At 43.6% G+C, this 20,107-nt stretch overlaps 2 protein-coding genes across 6 annotated transcripts; one reads left to right on the plus strand and one right to left on the minus strand.

The window, feature by feature from the left end:
- Positions 1 to 1,450: 1,450 nt before the first annotated feature.
- On the plus strand, positions 1,451 to 6,629 carry BLOC1S2 (biogenesis of lysosomal organelles complex 1 subunit 2). Of its 3 annotated transcripts, XR_009819184.1 has the most exons (6): positions 1,451 to 1,730; positions 2,601 to 2,717; positions 3,848 to 3,967; positions 4,449 to 4,553; positions 5,067 to 5,209; positions 5,954 to 6,629. XR_009819184.1 is itself a non-coding variant. In XM_062001258.1 (5 exons), the coding sequence occupies exons 1-5, from the start codon at positions 1,679 to 1,681 to the stop codon at positions 5,096 to 5,098; spliced, it is 426 nt and encodes a 141-aa protein (XP_061857242.1). In that variant the 5' UTR covers positions 1,451 to 1,678; the 3' UTR covers positions 5,099 to 5,597. The 3 variants fall into 3 exon arrangements, 2 of the variants coding, with proteins under 2 accessions (XP_061857242.1, XP_061857243.1); XM_062001258.1 differs by lacking the exon at positions 5,954 to 6,629 and having other exon boundaries at positions 5,067 to 5,597; XM_062001259.1 differs by lacking the exons at positions 1,451 to 1,730; positions 5,954 to 6,629 and adding an exon at positions 1,839 to 2,146 and having other exon boundaries at positions 5,067 to 5,597.
- A 2,051-nt stretch (positions 6,630 to 8,680) lies between these two features.
- LOC104549995 (cytochrome P450 2H1) lies at positions 8,681 to 18,370 on the minus strand. Of its 3 annotated transcripts, none has more exons than XM_062000699.1 (9): positions 18,191 to 18,370; positions 15,586 to 15,748; positions 14,594 to 14,743; positions 11,498 to 11,658; positions 10,920 to 11,096; positions 10,379 to 10,520; positions 9,916 to 10,103; positions 9,319 to 9,460; positions 8,681 to 8,862 (listed from the first exon to the last, which is right to left on the minus strand). In XM_062000699.1, exons 1-9 carry the CDS (start codon positions 18,368 to 18,370, stop codon positions 8,681 to 8,683), a joined length of 1,485 nt encoding a protein of 494 aa, XP_061856683.1. The 3 variants fall into 3 exon arrangements, with proteins under 3 accessions (XP_061856683.1, XP_061856682.1, XP_061856684.1); XM_062000698.1 differs by having other exon boundaries at positions 11,492 to 11,658; XM_062000700.1 differs by lacking the exon at positions 10,920 to 11,096.
- Positions 18,371 to 20,107: the final 1,737 nt, after the last annotated feature.

The raw sequence follows: 20,107 nt of genomic DNA on the forward strand, positions 1-20,107 counted from the left end.
CTTTTGAGAAAAAAATAACTAATCCCTCACATTTCTGCTCTTATTCTGCTAAACACTCATGCTTACAAAATTGTTAGCACAAATCCAGACTTGGAGCCTTTCCATGTACTCTTCAATTTCACGCAAATCAGTAGTGCCAAACTGCTTTCAAAATTAACCTATGCCATCCACAAACTTGTTGAGTACTTTACCTTGCTCCAGTTAATACTGCACAGTGGTTTATTCTAAAGCATGAATGTTAGAGAACATGTGTCTGATCCCTGCTGCAAGGAAAACAAAACAGCTGCATATGTTCCACTCTTGGTTGTGCTTCTCTTCTAGTCCTTCTTAACCTAGCCTCCTTTTGTTTTTCCATGCACATCTTCTGCAAGACTAAAAAGAACAGCCCCAGATCCCTCAGCCGTTCCTCATATGAGACATGCTCCAAATCCTTTACTAGCTTGGTAGCCCTCCTCTGTATCCTCTCCAGCACCTCAGTGTCCTTCTTGTAGAGAGGGGCACAAAACTGGATATGGCCCAAGCTGTGGCCTCACCAAAGCAGAGTACAGGGGAATGATCACCTCCCTCCTCCTGGTGACAACACTGTTCCTGATACAGGCCAGGATGCCATTGGCCTTCTTGGCCACCTGGTCACACTGCTGGCTCATGTCAGTTGGCTGTCAGTCAACACTCCCAGGTCTCTCTCCGCCTGGCAGCTTCCCAGCCACTCCTGCCCAAGCCTAGAGCGCTGCTGGGGGTTGTTGCAGCACAAGTGGAGGACCCAACACTTGGCCTTATTGAAACTCGTGCCATTGGCCTTGGCCCAGCCATCCAACCTATCTAGATCTCTCTGGAGAGCTTTCCTACCCTAGAGCAGATCAACAGCTTGGTGTCATCTGCAAACTTACTAAGAGTTCGCTCTATCCCCTCATCCAGATGATGAATAAAGACATTAAACAGGAGTGGCCCCAGTACTGAGCCCTGGGGGACACCACTTGTGATCAGCTGCCAATTGGATTTAACTCCATTGACCATGACTCTTTGGACCCGGCCATCTAACCAGTTTTTCACCCAGAAAGCGTCTGCCTATCCAAGCCAAGAACAGACAATTTCTCTAAGAGAACGCTGTGGGAAACAGTGTAAAATGCCTTACTAAAGTCAAGGTAGACAAGACACACAGCCTTTCCTTCAGCCAGCAAGTGGGTCACCCTGTCCTAGAAGGAGATCGGGTTTGTTAAACAGGACCTGCCTTTCATAAACCCATGCTGACTGGGCCTGATCATCTGACTCGGCTGTCAGACTGACAGTTAAGCCACGTCAAGCACAAACCAGCCTTTTATAGATGGTAAAAAATAAACTCGTGCTAGGTTTTACACGTTGGTATTTGTCTTTCTCCTCCTGCCATATGAAGGTTCTTGCTTGTATCTGCAGCTGAAGCTGTTGCCTATCGGACACCTCCTGCACGTGGCAGCACAAGCCAGCCCTCAAGACACGGAGGGAAGCTGGGGGAGCAGCCCCTGGATCTACGCGCCGGCCGGCTGCCAGGCCCCGCCACGGCAGCACCACGCCAACCAACCCCTCACAGCGGCCAACCCCCCGTACGGACGGCCACGGCCTGCCCTGGAGCCGGACCGCGCCGCGCCTGCGCCCTGCGGGAACACGGGGCGGAAGCGAGCGCTGAGGGAAGGGGCGTGTCGCCATGGCGACCGCGGCGGAGGGGCTGTCTGAGGCTGGCGTGCAGCCCGCCAAGCGTAAGGGATCGGGGCCGGGGCCGGGGCCGCGTGGTGGGGCCGGGGCCGAGTGGTGGGGCCGGGCCGTAGCAGGCCGCGGCCTACTCCCGGCGCGGTGCTGGGAGGAGCTGCCCGGTAGGGCCGCGGCCGCCGGCGCCAGGAGGGCTGCGGCGATGAAGTGGGGGCCGGCTGCGAGCAGGGGCCGCTGCTTCGCGTCCGTCGGCCGGCCAGCCGCTCCTGCGGAGGTCAGCGGCTGCGTCCCCGAGGGCTCCCCCCGCGGGCCTGGCACCCCACGCGCGGCTGCTTGGCGGACGGAGCCGGAGGCCTCGGGGCAGCCCCTAGGTTCAACATGGCTAGAGCGGCCGACTAAGCAAATTGCAGCTTGACGGGTTGAGAGAGGGAGATACTCGGCTGCTCCTGCGAAGAGCAGAACAAAGGCAGGTTGTGCTAGCAGTGGGTTTAGAGAAGGAAATCGGTCATTACTGCTTTCTGCAGGAGGGGGAATTTCCTCGTGAAATGGACTTGTGGGGAGACTGCGCTTCTGTTCTGAATCAGTGACCAGAAATAATCATCAGTAGCACTGTGCACGAAGTCACTCAAAATTTCTGCCTCAATTCATTTACTGTCTAAAGCAGAGGAGGGGGCTGTTATTTGCAAGTGTGTTCAGACCAGGTACCAGCCCCTTAAAAGCTCCCTAAAGCAATATTTTGAAATAGTCTTGACATTGCTTAAAGGAAGCAGCCTAGGTTTGTTAGCCCTTTGCGTAAAGTAGGTAACTTATGCGGAAATTTGGTATAGTCAACTTAAAGGGGAAAAAAAAGTCTACATTTATGGTGTGTTTCTGTACCTGGTGACTTTCTTCTAACCTTGTAATATCTGTGCTCTGATTAGAAGATACTGCTATTGAAACAGCAGAGGAAGCTAAGGAACCAGCAGAGGCAGACATCAATGAACTCTGTAAAGACATGTTCAACAAAATGGCCACTTATTTAACAGGTGAACTGACAGGTAAGGCCCTGTAATACTGACCTCTAAGTATTTTTTTGTTTCTTTTCTTTTGAAGAAATCTGTTGTGTAGTTTGTCCAAACTGTACTTACCAGCCAAGACTAGCAGTTCAAGTCCAGCATGTTACTAGACTAGTTCAGAAAAATCTCATAACCAGGAGTCAGTGCTCACACAGAGACAGAGGAGTTTTCTAAACTTTATTCAAGTAAAGGAAGAGTCCACTGCAGTATTACCCTGGATGGCACAGCCTCTTTTTGTGCTAACTCCACAGCCACCTGAGACCCTCCTCTTTTCCCTCTTGACTGAGGCAAAGCCCATGTGAGGCCTGCCAAGCCACTTCTTTGCAAAGCTTAGCTGAGGCCTGCTAAGCTACCTTGTTCACCTCTTTATTTGTAAAGACACTCCGTGCATTTTCCTATCACTACTAACAACATGAGTTAGTCATATCCACCAAGTGCCAGAATAGCACAAATATTTTTCAAAATAATTGAGTATGATATCAGCAAGTTTAAAAAAATATTTTTAGTCTTGCAGAAGATGTGCATGGGAAAACAAAAGGAGGCTAGGTTAAGAAGGACTAGAAGAGCAGCACAACCAAGAGTGGAACATATGCAGCTGTTTTGTTTTCCTGGCAGCAGGGATCAGACACATGTTCTCTAACATTCAACATTCATGCTTTAGAATAAACCACTGTGCAGTATTAACTGGAGCAAGGTAAAGTACTCAACAAGTTTGTGGATGGCATAGGTTAATTTTGAAAGCAGTTTGGCACTACTGATTTGCGTGAAATTGAAGAGTACATGGAAAGGCTCCAAGTCTGGATTTGTGCTAACAATTTTGTAAGCATGAGTGTTTAACTGGCAGAATAAGAGCAGAAATGTGAGGGATTAGTTAATTTTTCTCAAAAGAAAAAGCAAATCAATAAGTATTCATCAATCCAGTTGATTTTTACAGTTCATAAACTGTCACCTCTCTTTTTGGAGATCAACACTAATACCTGTATTACCATCTAAACTATTCTTTGTGTTCTGTTTATGTCTATTGGTTTGGAATCTCTTGTCCTCTTGAAGAGTCTGCACCCCATTCACATGGCATCAACTTTTAATGAAAATAAATTCTTATTGTTTTTAAGGCACCAGTGAAGACTACAAACTCTTGGAAAACATGAATAAGCTGACTAGCTTGAAGTACCTAGAAATGAAAGATATTGCTATAAACATCAGTAGAAATCTGAAAGATTTAAATAAAAAATGTAAGTAAACCAATAAGGCAGGGGCATAACAAACAGTATGTTTGGGAAATGAGGCATCTGAGAGTCAGTTCATGCTCGCTTAGGTGCTGAAGGAAAGAAAACTTGGTAGACATGCAGCTATATAATGCTAATCTTGAGTGGGTTTTGACAGCTATACACTGTAGAGTAGCGTAAGTGAAAAAACATCTGATTTTCTGTCCTATTTTATCCTAAATTTTTGATCTGATAGGAAATAACACTTCTTTTGATTCCCTATCAAAATTACGTGTGTTGAACATAGCCAGTACTCTTATTTAGTTCAAGCTTTCCTGGAACATGGCCATTAGTATCACTGCTTGGTTTGTGGGCAAGGGAAAGAAGGAGCTTTTAAATTTTTCTGTCTGAAGAATGTAATAGTAAATTCTTGTTTTTTCATGTGTGTACTGTTTCTTGGAAGTAAATTAGTGAGAACTGACAAATGAGATGTTTCTGCTTTTTGAAGATGCTGCTCTTCAGCCATATCTGGAACAAATCAACTTAATTGAGGAACAAGTTGCAGCTCTGGAGCAGGCAGCTTATAAATTGGATGCATATTCAAAAAAACTTGGTAACTATTGTCTTCTTTTGTTACTACCTGACAACATTGTCTCCTGTAAGGAGATTTAAAAAGACAAAGTAAACTCCTCTTCTGTTTAACAAACCTGAGCTGCAGAATTGCCTATGCTGCTTTTGAAAGTGAAGTGGTAAGCACTGTGAAAAGATTAGCAAGTTACATGGAGGTGGACTAGTTCAGATATTATTCAACTAAAGCTTACTAGGAGGGCTTGATTTCTCTTTTACAGTATTCACTGACCCACATTTTTTAAGATGTTTAGTCTTGTAAATATAAGGATTCATAAAGTTCTACTAGTCACAAAGTCCCCTTAGCTTAAATTAATATGACTTAAGCACTTGGTTGTTAAAATTTTGATTGTGGAATTTCATTTGCCTAAGTGCTTTAGTATAAAATTACCCTAAATGATAATATAAATTTACTTGTGTTTTAAAATGTATAGTAGCTTAGAAGATTGGAAGCTTTTACCTATCCAGTCCTAAAATATTCTTATCTTTCCTTATGCAGAAGCCAAATACAAGAAACTGGAGAAACGATGAAATTTCAACAGTCTTGGAGTTGGGCTATGAGTCAAACTGATTTCTGTTGAAGTGGCACAGCAGCAGTTCTGTATGTTGACAAGGATTTGGTTGCAACTAACATCAAAACTGGTAACTTTTTGTGTCTGTTGAATACAGTAGGCTGTATTCAGGCTTAAAGCTTAATATTTTCCTCCTCTCAGGAGGTTCTGTTGCCTCCATTATTCCACAGTGAAATGTCACTAGACCTGTCCCTAACCCTTACATTGATATTTGCTATCTGTATGTTAGTCTCATGTCACAGACAAAGTATCTAGGAAAAGACCTCTGTAACCTATAAAGACATTTTCCCTTAGGAACTAAACTTCTTTTTTCCCCTTCATTGTGGTCTGTGTTGAGAAGATACCTGCACCTTTGGAGTTTATGAGCATGGTATCAAAAACAGTTCACTTTGGTATTCACTTTTATCTGTTTGAAATAGAGTAATTATTATAAATTTACAATAAACCAACTTACTACATTTGTCTGAGAGCATGTTTTAAGCTCTGCGCCAAGTGTTCCTGCAGTTATGTTCTGTAACTGCCTAGACCTCAAGTAAAATTGGAAGAAGATGCTTTATCACATGCTCAATTAACTTAGCTCATCCTCTCGCTATTTTAACCATGAATTTTGACTCCAGTAGTTTTTGAAGAGGCATGCTCAGCACAAAAAGCTGCCTGTGTGCCAAATTAACACTGTTAATTACCAGGTTGGTAATTCAGTGGAGCTCTTCTTACTGAACACTGTCATGGTTTAGCAAGGAGCTGCTTTTGCTTGGTAACAGGGAGAGGAGGTTGCAGTGAAGACCCAGTAAAGAGTTTTTGGACTCTCCTCCAGCTCCTGGGTTCAGACCCATCTCCGGCCCGGCTGGGCCAATCTGGTGCCTCTGCCATCACTATTTATGGGACAGGAATTTGAAGTGCTGGCAGGAGGTGTAAGAGTGATACAAGATGGAGGCGACCACACAGACCCCACAGTCAGAGAAGGAGGAAGGAAGGAGGAGCACCAGAACAGAGACCCCTCTGCAAGCCATGGTGAGAATGCAGCTGTACCCTTGCAACCCATGCAGGGCCATGGCAGGGCTGAGGCCGTGTTGGAGAGCCTGCACGCCACAGAGCAGCCCCACAGGAGAGGCAGAGAGGAGCTGCAGCCTTTGGGATAAATGCACCTCGGAGCAGCCTGTGCAGGGCTGCCGTGTGTGTGGGGTACCCACGGACTTGCAGGGAGGACTGGTGTGGAACCCACCTGCCCTGAGGAGGAACAAAAGCAGAAGCCATCAGGAATAGACTGACTGAAACCCCCACTCCCTGCCCCCCTGGGTCGTTCAGCGGGGAGGAGGTAAAAACACCAGGATCAAGGCTCTGAGCTCGGGAAGAGAATAGGAGTGGGGAGAAGGTGGTTTTAAAAGGCTGGTTGGACTCTTCATCATTGTACCACTCTGTGTTGTTTTATTTTGGCTATGTTTTGGGGTTTTAAGGTTATGCTTTAGTTGGTATTGCATTAAATTATTTTTCTTCCCCAAGCTGAGTAGCCTGGTCTGTTTTGTCCTGAATCTTAAGTGGCAATTAAGCTCTCCCTGCCTTTTGGCAATCCACGATTAGAGGCTAATCATGGTCTTTTGGTCCCTGATGGGCCTAAACCAGGACAACTCTGAAGCTGGAAATCCATCTAGCATGCATTGCCAGTGGACACTTAGCTTTTCAGGTAAGAGAAATATGAAATAGCAAATTCCTTCACAAACTCTTGAGTATCCCGCCTCCAGGAAGCAGAAATGGGAAGGAAAGCTTATCCCACAAGGGACTTTAGTGGGAGGAAATGTTAGGGAATGACTACCTGGGATTGCTGGAGGACTGCATGAAAGTGTCATCCCAATTTAGCCAAGAGATGACACCTGTGTTTCCAGTTCTGTCTTTGAGTAACTCTTCCCCTCTCTGCTTGAGGACCTTCTGTGTGACTGGTAGAATCCAAATCACAGCAAGGATGGCAGGTCCTTGGAGACTAGCACCACAAAAGAGACCTAGCTAGGTGTAAGTAGCACCTGGAGAGACCAAGGGATATTCCATACAGTTTCACATCAGGGAAATACTGACTGGAAGCTGCTGCTTGGGAACTGCCTGGGCACTAGACTGTGCTGCGGAACAATTGCATTGAGCATCACTTGTTCTGTATCTTCTGTTATCCTTGATTCCTTTTCTGTCCTATTTAAGCTGTCTTTATCTCCACCCATGGATTTTAATTTTTTTTCCCCAATTCTCTCTCCCATCCCAACCAGGGGAGCAGGGAGTAAGTTGCCAGCTGGGGGAAAACCACAACAAAAATAGAATAAAGTAGTGAGTGCTTGAAGGGAAGAGCATGGAAGAGAGCAGAGGAAAGGGAGGGCTGACAGAGGAGAGACCAGGGAGGAAACGTCTCATGAAAGCAGTCAGTGCAACTGCTTTGGAGATGAAGTAATTGTGAGTAGTCATTGGTTACTATTGCACTGCTTTTTGTACCACAGGTGGCACATTCGTTTTTGCCTATTTTAGTCATGGTACAGCTGATGGAGAAGTATGGAGGACTTAGCTTGGTTTTGGCTGGTGAGAAGACTTGTAATAGTTGATGTTCTTTGGCAGGTGGCAATAACTTAGGTGATATGTACTTAGGTAGAATTTGTGCCTGTTTCACACAAATGGTTAATGTCTTTGTGGTAACAATACAGTTACTGTCTTTTTCCACATAGTGCAGTTTCAGTCTTCACTGTAATCACTATAAATTACACATTGAAGGGAATGTGATCAAGTTACGAAATTTCAAGTGAAATGAAAGAATCAGATATGCACAAAACTTGGGAGATATTTTGGAGTATAACCTTTGTGGAGGCAGGTTTTTCACTAAAAAACGTTCTTCTAGGACCTCAGAAAAAACATCAATTCAGTGCAGTACTGTTTTATTTTGCATTAGAAATTGTAACTTCACAAATACTTTATTTTAATCACACCCAAAGAGGACACATCTACCCAGTCATTGATAAACTCCATCCCCACCACAAGAGACAATATGTATTGAGACAAAAATACAGTAGCTTATCATCTTCTAACAGAAAAAAACCCACTGTTTTATGCTTACTTTTATTTTGTGACAAACAGGTCAGAAAAAAACCTGAAAATATGGAAAGAGATACCTCAAGTAGAGTCTTGAGGAATCCTTGGAGTACAAGCATCTGTTCTTGCTCAGAGGATCAAGTGATAGGGCCAGCAGCAGCTGGGCTCTCAGTGCACTAGTCCCCACACCTTGACATCGGGACATCAGGAGCCAGGTAGGAATCTGACACACGTGTAGAGGGAATTTGTGTAATTTTATACAGGAATCTGTCTTCTTCCCTATACAATTGCCTACACTTGCCACTGCTTAGAGCCAGCTGTGGTGATTATAAAAGCACAATGCTTTTTTTTTTGTTCAAAGCACATTTCTCTCCATACAATATCTAGCAAGTGATCTGAGTATTTCAGTCTCATTAGAGTGGGAAATGACTGCAGTCAACCAGAGCTTTCATGAGTTTGTGACCTGGCAACTCTCTTCACTTGGCTAACGTGGAAGAAAGGAGACCTTATAAGGTTGGGGTATATTTGCTAGAGTGGTGGCCACTGGGAAAATGTCGATGTCCTTGCAGTCCAAAACAGGTTTCAAAGTAAAGTTCTGCAGGATGGCTGTTAAAAATAGGAATATTTCCATCCGGGCCAGACCTTCTCCTGCACAGACGCGTTTTCCTGCAAGCAAAAAATAAAAAGTGAGGTGATGGTGGAGTCCTTTGCTGGTAACTTATTGTAACCCGTGTTCCATGGAAGTTCAGACATGTCAGAATGGATAGACAGCACTGCAGCATTCTGAGGAAGCAAATTAAACTAGGGGCTAAGTGTCTAGAACAATATGAATGCTCAGTGGCAAAGGCAGCTTGAAGGCTTCAGTTTCTCATGTTCTGCTGCTGTTTGATAATAAGTTTGGAGAAAGAAGTTATGTGACTAAGTCCATTTCATACATATCTTCATGTAGAACACATTGCTAAAAAAAGAAAGTCAACTGAAACTCTTGTACAGGTGTTGGAGCTGCCCAGGAATGACTCTAGGAGACCACTAGACATCACTGTACAGACCATGGCAATGGAGGCACTAAAATGAGGTTCTCCTAGAGGATAGCCTAGGCTGTGAAATAGAAAGAAGACTGACCTGCAGAGAATGGCATGAAGTAGTCACTCTTTTTAAAGGTGCCATTTGCATTCAGGAAGTGTCCTGGGTCAAATTTTTCTGGATTTGGAAATTCCTTGCTGTCGTGTAAAACGGAAGTCAGCATAGGGAATATCATAGTGTCCTGAATTCACAAAGAGAGGAGAGTCTTAAAATGGAGACAGAGCAAAACAGCATTAAGAAGTTCCCAGAGCTGAATAGAAGGATAATCAAAGTTTAACCAATTTAAAACGAGCATTTTATGAATCAAAATGTGTGCCATTGGTATGGCAAATATTTTTTAAAATGAATTTTAATGTCAAGTCTGGTTGGAGTGTTTAAAATTGCCTCCAAATAAATCAGAATTTTGATTGCTTACATTTACATGAAAAAAAAAAGTATAAAACTCTCTTCACATAGAAGAGCCTAGTTTTAAAATAAGGGGGTGGGCTCAATGACTTCCAGAATCCTCTTCCAAACAAAATTATTCCAATTCTAGATAAGATTTCAGTGCTTTTGAAAATAAAATACAGTACAATTAATAGAACACATCATTGTTTTCAAGAGATTATGACCTTTCTCAGACACAGCCAAACAGACCTTGGGGATAAAATAGTCTCTGAACTTGGTGTCTCTGATGACAGCGTGTGGAACGTTAAATGGTAGGAAATCAATGAATCTCTGGATTTCATGGATGACAGCATCTGTGTAGGGCATCTGGCTCCGATCTGCCATGCAGGGGCTTCGGTCTCGGCCAATCACAGAATCAATCTCCTTTTGAACCTTCTCTGTTAGGAAATAAATGTTGAATGTTCCCTATCTGTTTGTCTAAACTTCTCCCCATATTTACAGCAAAACTTGCTTTTAGCACAGCAGGAACATATGACTGTTCTTCATACTGACATCTGTTTCCTACAACTAAGACTAATATACATTTCTACACTGCAAACACGTGTTTCTTTTGTCAGGGGACTATTGCCACCTGTGATAGGGATGGGAATTGTCCAAATTGGTTCCTTGACATATTGAAAAATTTTCAGTTGCTTGTTTCTTTTGCTGTTACCTGCTATCTCTGGGTATTTCTGGAGAATCAGAAGTCCATATATCAGTGTGTTGCTGGTAGTCCCTGTTCCTGCAAGGAACAAGTCAATTGTGGATCTGCTCAAGGCCTCAATGGTGAAATGTGAGTGAGCATTCCTTTTCTCCTGTGGGAGGAATTGGCAGAACATTTTGAATCTCAAGCAGTCTGTCTAAAAAGAAAAGTCCTGTACCCATAATGTATGTTTTTAAACACATCTAATGTGCTTTCAAAAACATGACACTCTCCCCAATGACAGCATTTACAATAATTTCGAATATAACCATTTTTGAACCATTATATGAACCATTTTTAATATGGGAGGAACATTGAATTACATCAGCCAGATTGGTCTTCAGCTTTCCTAGCTTTGCCCAGTGCTGTTTAAAAATGGAGAGGTAAGAATGAAATTGACATGCCAACAAAAGCCAACAAAAGTTCCCCTCTGCATTTGCAGAAGCCCAGTGGCCTGCACAGCTGAAAAAAAGCTAGGATTCAAGCAGTGAGTCTCTTGCTCTTACATTACCTGTTCCATTTTGTTAAGAAACGCATCAATAAAATCTCGAGGATAAGTAGGATCCAGGGTCTTCTGGTGTTCCTTTATGATTTCTGAAATAAATTCATCAACTTTTCCAATATTTTGTATCATTTTTTGATGAGGCCCAGGCAAAAAATCCATGATAGTTGGAAGGAAATTGTACATCTGTAAGTATAAAATGTTGGAAAAGCACATTCTGGTTAATGTGGATACAATAAAATGTTCTCCTAACAATAACTATGAAAATGGGGCAATTAAACTGTTTTGGAACAGCAAGTCTTTATTACTCAAATGGATTTTAATGCCTTTTACTTTATGGCTTCACTGTATTAAAGGATAGACTTCACTTGAGCAACTTTTGCAATGATGTCCTCCTTTGGACATACAATGACAATTCCATAAGGTAAGAAAAAACAACAGGAATTGGTCATTTAATTGCCTTTTTGGCTTTCAAAAATATCTCCAAATTTTGAAAAATCCACTCCAATTCAAATAAACAACATGAATAAATATTCATTAATAAAATATTTTAATAGGAAACACATTTGATAATTAATGACACACACCTGTATTTGCAGAGAGTTCTGGTACTTATTGTTTTCCTCTAGCAGTTCAATTAAAGTTAGAAATTTCTTATCCTCATAGTCAAATCGATCCCCAAAGACAATGGAGCAGATGATGTTGGACACAGCATGGATTAGGAAGTTGCTAGGATTGAAGGGTTGCTCTGCAACAAGAAAAAAATAAAAGTGGTATTTTGCTTTCAGTTTTTCAGGCATAATCCTCTCCTCTGACACTGCAGGGAAGTTTTGCATCCTTTTGAGACCCAGGGTTTTGTATTCCTTCAAAAGAATGATGAAAATCTTGTGTAATTTATTCTTCTCTTCTTGAAGTGAACTAATTTTCCTGTTTAAGTATCTCTTTTGTCCTCTTCTCAGCAGAACATTGCTCTGAGTGTCTTTGTTCCTCTTCAACTGTCACATGCCTTGTCTGCCTTATAGCCTATTTATTAGAAATGGCTGAAAGATTCCCACCATAAACCTAAACCTAATAAAACCAGAAGGACTTTGCCCGAGTCTTTCGGTTATTGCACACTTTTCTGAACTCTGTTAGCATAACCTCAGTTTTAAACTCTCTCCTTGGGGTTCAAGCAGCTGTAATCAAAGTCTAGTTTTGATAGCACAGCTGCATAAGCTGTTAAAACTATGGTGTGAGAAAAAAGTGAGATTACATCCAAGAAAGCAACGAAAGGTATAATTGCAGACAGTGATAGGGTGCATCTCAAGGTTTCAGGAGGAGAAACAGCATGAAAGTGTCTAAAAGCCTAAAAGAAAAACAAGGAGTCAGAAAATGGCAAATTGACAGCATTGAGGATCACCTTGTTTGAAGGAGCAATGGCACCAACCCTTCTCTGCCTGACATGACTTCCTGACCATTGACTACTCAGCAGATGTCTCATCAGAGGTCATGGGTTTGTGTGACCAGGTTTTGGTAGCGGCAGGGCTACATGGGTGACTTCTTTAAAAACGCTGCCAGAAACTGCTGCTACATCTGATAGGGCCAGCACCAGTCGGCTCTAAGATGGACCTGCCGATGAGCCAATTAGTGATGGAGGTACCACCTCTGTGATTAACATATTGGAGGAAGGGAAGAAGTTGCTGAACAGATACAAAACTGTAGCAGCAGCAGCAGAAGAGAGTGAGAATGTCAGAACAGTATCTCCACAGATAGCAAGGTCAGTGGAGAAGGAGGGGGAGGAGGTGCTCAGGCACTAGAGAAGAGATTCCCCTGCAACCTGTGATGCAGCCCATGGTGAGGCCGTGCCCCTGCAGCCATGGAGGCCTCAGGGGAGTCACAGTCAGTGGAGTCCAGGCATAGTCAGTGGAGGACCTCACGCTTGAGTGGGTGGATGCCTGAAGGAAACTGTGACCCTGTGGGAGGCTCACAGTGGAGCAAGTTCCTGGCAGGACCTGGGAACCCTTTGAGAGGGAAGCACATGCCAGATCAGGTTTGCTGTCAGGACTTGTGACCCTGTGGGGAACCAAGACTGGAGCAGTTTGTTCCTGAAGGACTGTTTCCCCCATGGATGAGACCCACACTGGGGCAATTCGTGAAGAGCTTCACCACATGGCTGAGACCCACATTGGAGCAGTTCATGAAAAACTGCAGCCCATGGGAAGGACCTGCTTTGGATAAGTTCATGGAGGACTCTCTCCCATGAGAGGGACCCCACACTGTAGCAGTGGGAAGTGTGAGGAGTTGTCCCCCAGAGTGAAAGCAGCAGCAAAGACCATCTGTGATGAACTGACCATAATTCCCATTCCCTGTCCCCCTGTGCTGCTGGAGGGGAGGAGGTAGAAACCTGGGAAGAAAGGAGGAGTGGGGGGAGATGTTTTAATTTTTATTTCTGATTTCCCTACTCTGTTGTGATTGTTCATGTTCTACGATACATCATAAAATCATAGAATAGTAGTGTTGGAAGGGATCTTTAGAGATCATCTAGTCCTCCCCAAGTTGATTCTGTTTTGTCCGTGATGATGATTGCTGAGTGATCTCCTTGTCCTTATCTTGGCTCACAAGCCATTTGTTATATTTCTCTCTCCCTTGTCAATTTGGGAGAATGAGTGATAGAACAGCTTTGGTGGACACCTGGCACTCAGCCAGGATTAAAAGTGATATTAATGCTGAGCCTAGTAGATAAGTAGTCCTAATTATTTATTATTTGCATTATATAAATAATGGCTTTATACTTCCCAGTTGTGTATATCTTGCTTGCAAAGCAATTATTTTAGTACACTGTAAAAGAGGCTGTAACAAGGTGAGCCAGAGAAGTTTGCACAGGATGTAGGAAATACAGTATTACTATTCTAGTGAAAGGGTAAGACCAGTGCAGGTGAGAGTGTTTTCTCTGTTTTGTGGAAGGAATTTTTGTCTATGAAGCCAGATTGGATTTTCTAGGGGCTCATTGGCAACAGGGATGCTTCAGTATCCTTTTAGATCCATCTGCTTTTACACCCTTGCAGAATAAGCACACATCGAAGCCTGGCCGTGGAAAAGAAGCCTGTGGTCTAGGCTGGTACAAGGCCACTCTCAAGGGAAGCAGTTAGAAGTAACATTGTTTTGTATACTAACAGAAAGTGCATTTACAGGTTGAAAGTAAGGGGATTACCTTAAGCTTTGCTATCAAAAGCAGCTTAGAGTTCTTGTTCCCATTGCACATCACTGATACTGGGAGATATTGTCTAGTGTACAGATGGGCTGGACCCAAACCCAAATATCTGTAAATTAGTTTTCTGTTCACCCACTTGCTCAAGATCTATTTACTTAGAGCTGCAGGAGGCAAGGCAAGGAAGTGGATGTTGCTCGGATACCTGGGAGAGCCCAACTCTGTGTGAATGGCTGAATTCCAGGAAACCCTCAGATTTGGGGCCAGGCCATTCACTTTGGCACTGCCCTTCTTGTTTGTCACACAGAACAGGGTAAATTATGCTTTCCAACACCAGTTTCCTACATTTATTCATCCATACTGTCACAGTACCAATGACTGGCCTACCACATGCCCATTTCTTGGGTAGCAGATTTGATGAAGCAGACCTACACCTCTCGTTGTCTCATTGCAGATACACAGGGCAGCCCAGAAGGCACAAGGTTGCATGTCCTACCTTGTGTGTTCCTGATCCTCTCCACCAGAAACTGAGCTTCCTCCTGGATTCGTTCCTCAATGCCCTTCTTCCCCATCCCAAAATCCCGCAGGGTGGTGAGTGTAAACCGCCGGAGCTGCCTCCAAGTCTCCCCATTGCTGGTCACAATGCCTGGCACAGGAAGGCAAAAGAGAACTCCATGAGGAAACATCATTTTTTCTCCCTCTGAATGGAAGCCTCACAGTAAGTATGCCAACATGAAAAGATACCATTCTGTGGAGTTACATTGCAATTGCTACATGCCCAAAAATGTAACTTCTCTGTAATTCTGGAGGTGACAAATCTGATCCATCTGCCACAGCACTTTGAGTAAAACTGAATGTTTTTCTAGAGTAACTACATTAGGATGTAATTAAGGAGGTAACACTGTTATTGGATTGATTTTGGCTGCAAACACATGGTCTTTGCAGTGTAACTGCTCATGTTGTGCTGTGCACCTTCCTTATTGACAATGCCATTGCTACTGTACTATAGTGCTATGGAATAGGTACTATTTACCCAGATAAATGCCATACTGGGATCTGCCCTGGTGAATAAACTTGGGGCCTACTTTTGCATGTGGCCCTTATTGGGACAGCCTATACAATCTTGTGTCTTTGTTGTGCTGTTGACTTTCCTTTTGCAGATTCCTTAGTTGTCTGTATATTGTTAAAATTTTCAGACATGAACATAAGAGCTTAGAGGCATATTTAATGAACAAAATTATAGATGGAATTTGAAGGATGCTAAAAATAGAAAAGCATTCAGTGAAGCCAAGCTGAGACGTTAAACCCAGGAGTCCAATTTACTCAAGGGTCCAAGTAATGAGCTGGGCTTTTAGTCTTTTATTGCTAATCTGTATGAATGAAAGTAGTAATTGAAAGACACTACTCCTTCCTCCACTGCACCCTCAGGTGTGTTCCTGAAGCACTAAAAGCATCATCTTTGTATGCCAAAATTAACTAGGGGTGTACCTGTGCCTCGGAAGAATCTTTTCAACAGTGGTAGAACGCCTCTTCCACTGAAGTCATCTGCCTGATCGATCAGAGCTTCTTTCACAACATCATAGCCATAGAGCACCACAACCTTTTGTGGGCCTAAATGTACTGTGAAGACGGGACCATACTTCTCGCTGAGCTGTAGGAAAGAGGAACACAAAAAGCAATATTTCTGAATGTTAATCCTGTGAAGAGAATGTAGCAAAGGGTTTGAGGGGTGACGTATTCTTGTTTGAGTATTGCTGCACCATGACAGTAGTTAGCAGCAACACAGAGATCTTTCAAGTAGGAGTTATAGCTAGGGTAAGAGGGAAGCATACCAGAAATAGTGAATATGAGTGGAATTTGTGGAGTTTCAAGATCAAATCCCAGAAAAGAAAATAGTTCTTCACAGGGCTGGCAAAAGAGTCTCAAATGCCTTTCTACAGGGCACAGTGGATAACAGTTTACATGAGTGTAGTGCTTTTGGCTGGGACAGGTTTTTGGTAGCAGAAGGGCTACAGGAGTGGCTTCTTTAAACGATTATCTGCCAGAAGCTTCCCTTGTAGCTGACAGGGCTAGGACCAGTCAATTCTAAGATGGACCCTGCAGCTGACCCAGGCCTGGCCAGTTAGTGACTGAGGTAAAGCCTCTGTGAATAACATTGGAGTAGGGGAAGAAGTTGGGGCACAGTTGCTAAACCACGGCAGCAACAGAGAGTGAGAATGTGAAAACATATCTGCAGACACAAGGTCAGTGGAGAAGGATGGGGAAGAGGGTGCTTAGGCCCTGAAAGAAAGATTCTCCTGTGGTGAGGACCATGGTGAGGCAGGTTGTGCCCCTGCAGTCCATGGTGGACCAGTGGGGAGCAGAGATCCACTCACAGCCCATGGAGGAGCCCACGCTGGAGTGGGTGGATGCCTGAAGGAGGCTGTGGCTCCGTGGGAAGCTCACTCTGGACCAAGTTTCTGGCAGGACCTGGGAGTCTGTGGGGAGAGAGGAGCCCACGCCAGAGCAGGTTTGCTGTCAGGACTTGTGATCCTGTGAGGCACTCAGGCTGGAGCAGTCAGTACCTGAAGGATTGTTCTCCTGGTGGGTGAGCCACATTGGGGCAGGGTGTGAGGAGCTGCCCCCATGGGAGGCCCCATGCCAGATCAGCATGTGAGAAACTGCAGCCCATGGGAAGGACCCATGCTGGAGAAGTTCATGAGGGACTGTCTCCTGTGTGGAGGACCCCACAGTGTAGCAGTGGGAAGTGTGAGGAGGCCTCCCCCAAGAAGGAGCAGTGACCAAGTCTTCCAATTGTTCATTAATAAATCAAAGCCTTTTCTCCCCAGTTTGAGTCTGTTTTGCCCATGACGGTAATTGCTGAGTGATCTCCCTGTCCTTATCTTGACTCACAAACCTCTCATTATATTTCTCTCTCCCCTGTCCAGTTCAGGAGGATGAGTGATATTACAATTCAGTTGGCATCTGGCACGCAGCCAAGGCAAAACCGCCACAGTGGGCTCAAAAAGCAATTCTATACACTTATGGAAGCAAGTGCCTACAGAGATTTTGAGCACAAACATACCACAGTCATCTCTAAAATCTCAGAGATCTCTGGAAATTGGGTGAATAAATCAGAAGAGAGTTACCACATCCTTGTACTAATCATGTACTCTGTCTGAGACATCTGCTTTTGGCGACAATTGCAGAAAGATTCTTGGGCTACTTGGTCTGACCTGGAACACACCTTCTCATGCTCATGTTTAGGAGCAAACTAGATATAGTCTCTTTTTTTTTTTTTATGGTAGGAAGCCAAATCACCTAGTGCTCTGAAGCAAAGAGAAATGCCTGAGGATGCTCATGATTCTCGACGTTCACAGGCTCCAAGGCAAAATCAAGCTGATATGGCTATGTGTGCATCGGACAATACACACAGTGATGTCAGCCACCACAACAATTTTGCTCTGAAGACCCCAGGGACATCCACCCTTCCTGTCCATTTGCCACAATCCCCTCAGAATCCACTAAAGAACAGGCACCCCAGCTGAACTTGCCTCCACCTATTCCCTCCCAGGCCTTGCAACACACAGCTTTTGTTTGACAGGTGGGTGACATCAGCCAGGGGAGGGAATGGAAGCACAATTCACCTCCAAACTTTCTTGGCTTTGACCCTTTTGCTCATTATTTCCACTCCCAGGAGATCTTACCTATTTGCTAGAAAGCAGAGGCAGCAACGTAGAGCAGAATCCTCTCTCAAAAAGGACCACGCTGCGTTTCCAGTGTGGTGAGAAGTGGGATATGGGAGAAGAATAGCAAATATTGCAATAGCATCAGTGCCCTGACTGCAAATCCACTGCAAATTGCAGTACTGCCATGAGATAATCACAGGACTCATCCTTAACATGATTGTTGCAAATATATAGACTTGGATATACAGATTATTGCAATATATAGACTTCAGAAGCATGTATTTCTGGGCAACCTTTTGTTTCTGTTTGAGTCAGATATTTAGTTGGTGCAAATTGAGCTTGTGAACTAAGCTGAGACAATCTGGACTGAACTTTGGTTTATATGCAATGGAGACAACAGGGGAAAGAAAAAGACAGACCCTTACCTTCTTCAAGCTTTGAGGCAAGTTCCATGGGTTCAGCTGGAGTATGTTTCCAACAATGGGAATTGCAGTGGGACCAGGAGGCAGCTTCTGGTTTTGTGACATGCTTCTCCATGTGGCAAAGAGAAGCATGCATGAGATGCAGACTAGCAAGAAAACAGTGGTTGTTCCCAGGAGCTCCATGCTGGGCTGAGGAAGAAAAATCGAGCATCAGAAGAGTCTAATGTTGGACCTGGAAATCCATGTTTATTTATAGGCTGACACCAAAGCTAGCCAATTGTGCCTGCTTGGATGTGAAATTAACTTATTAATCTCTTCCAGATAAGAATGAACAAACTAAGGATGAACTCCTTGTTACCTTACTCATTTTTTTACTTCTCTATCTTGTGTTCCTTTGGTTAATCATTCATGTAGGACTAATGTCATCGTGGTGTAATGCCATCAAATAAACTCAAAATGCAAAACTATTTAGAGCCTAGCTTAAACTCTTACTGTTTGCCCTCATGCATAGATTGACATCTGCCAGTCCCTCTAGTAGCTGAGCACAGTGGAGGCAGGTGTTGTGGCTGAAAAAGGGCATAACTCCAAGTTCTTCCTAGACATTCCTCCTCCATGTCTGGGATGAAATACACAATTGTAACCAAGGGCCTTCTGTGTGACTGGTAGAATCCAAATCATGGCAAGGATCCTTGGAGAGTAACACTATAGAAGAGACATAGCTACATAGTCTGTGAACAGCATCATACCAGGCAAATATGTAGTCTAAACACAGAGGCACAATTTGGTTGCTGCGCAAACATTTCACCTGGGGAGCCCAAGATATTCCACACCATTTCACATCATGCTCAGTATATAAAGCAGGGAAATGCTGTCCGGGAGCTGCTGCTTGAGAACTGGCTGGGCACTGCTCAGTGGTGTGAAGCAATTGCATTGAGCATCACTTGTTCTGTATCTTCTATTATTATTGTTATTATTATATCTTCTTTTCTGTCCTGTTAATCTGTATTTATGTTGTTAAAATCCACATATTTTACTTGTTTTTCCCAGTTCTCTCTCCCATCCCACTGGGGTCAGGGAGTAAGTTGCCAGCTGGGGGGAAACCAGGACAAAAATATGACAAAGTAACAAGTGCTTGAAGAGAAAAGCATGGAAGAGAGCAGAGGAAAAGGAAGGCTAACAGATGAGAGTCAACGGACAAAGTATCTCATGAAGCGTTCTATCCAACTACCTCAGAGCTCAAGCAGTTCTTAAGGACTTGGACTACAAGTGCAAAAGAGGGAAGTGAAAATCAGTGTAGCAAACACAGCTCTTTAAGCAGAAACAGAACTCCATTCCAGAAGAGGAGGTGGGGAGTCGTTGTATCACTTGGATTTTTTTCTTTCCTTAACTGTCTTTATCTTGACCCAGGAATCTGGATCCTGCTAGAGGAAATCTGGATCCAGGGTATTAAGCAGGGTCTATCCCCTGACTTCCAGGTCAAATAAAAGTAACCATTTTCAGTATTTCTTCATTTTAATATTCAGGATCACTGTTCAGAAATATTGCTGGCAAAGGAAGCTATCTGGCTGTAAACATCTACAACGTTGGAATGTATGGCTAATTATGCAGAGAGGAGTGTGATGATATCGAAAGTTTACACAGGGTAGCCCTTACACAATTATATATGTGCCACACACAAACTGAAACCAGATTCAGTTTCTGAAAAAGACGGCTTTACCCTTAAACTCCAGGCACTGAGATGTTGTATGGAAAGTTGAGAGGCAAGGATACACTATCAAATTTCTAACATCAATGCCCTTAATAACACGTTTTAAGTTTTGGTCAGCCTTTAAGTGGTCAGATAGTTTGACTAGATTATTATTGTATGTCCCTTCCAACAGAAAAGATTCTATTCTATTCTATTCTATTCTATTCTATTCT

Source organism: Colius striatus, chromosome 8, assembly GCF_028858725.1.
Source record: "Colius striatus isolate bColStr4 chromosome 8, bColStr4.1.hap1, whole genome shotgun sequence".
Classification (NCBI taxonomy): Eukaryota; Metazoa; Chordata; class Aves; order Coliiformes; family Coliidae; genus Colius; species Colius striatus.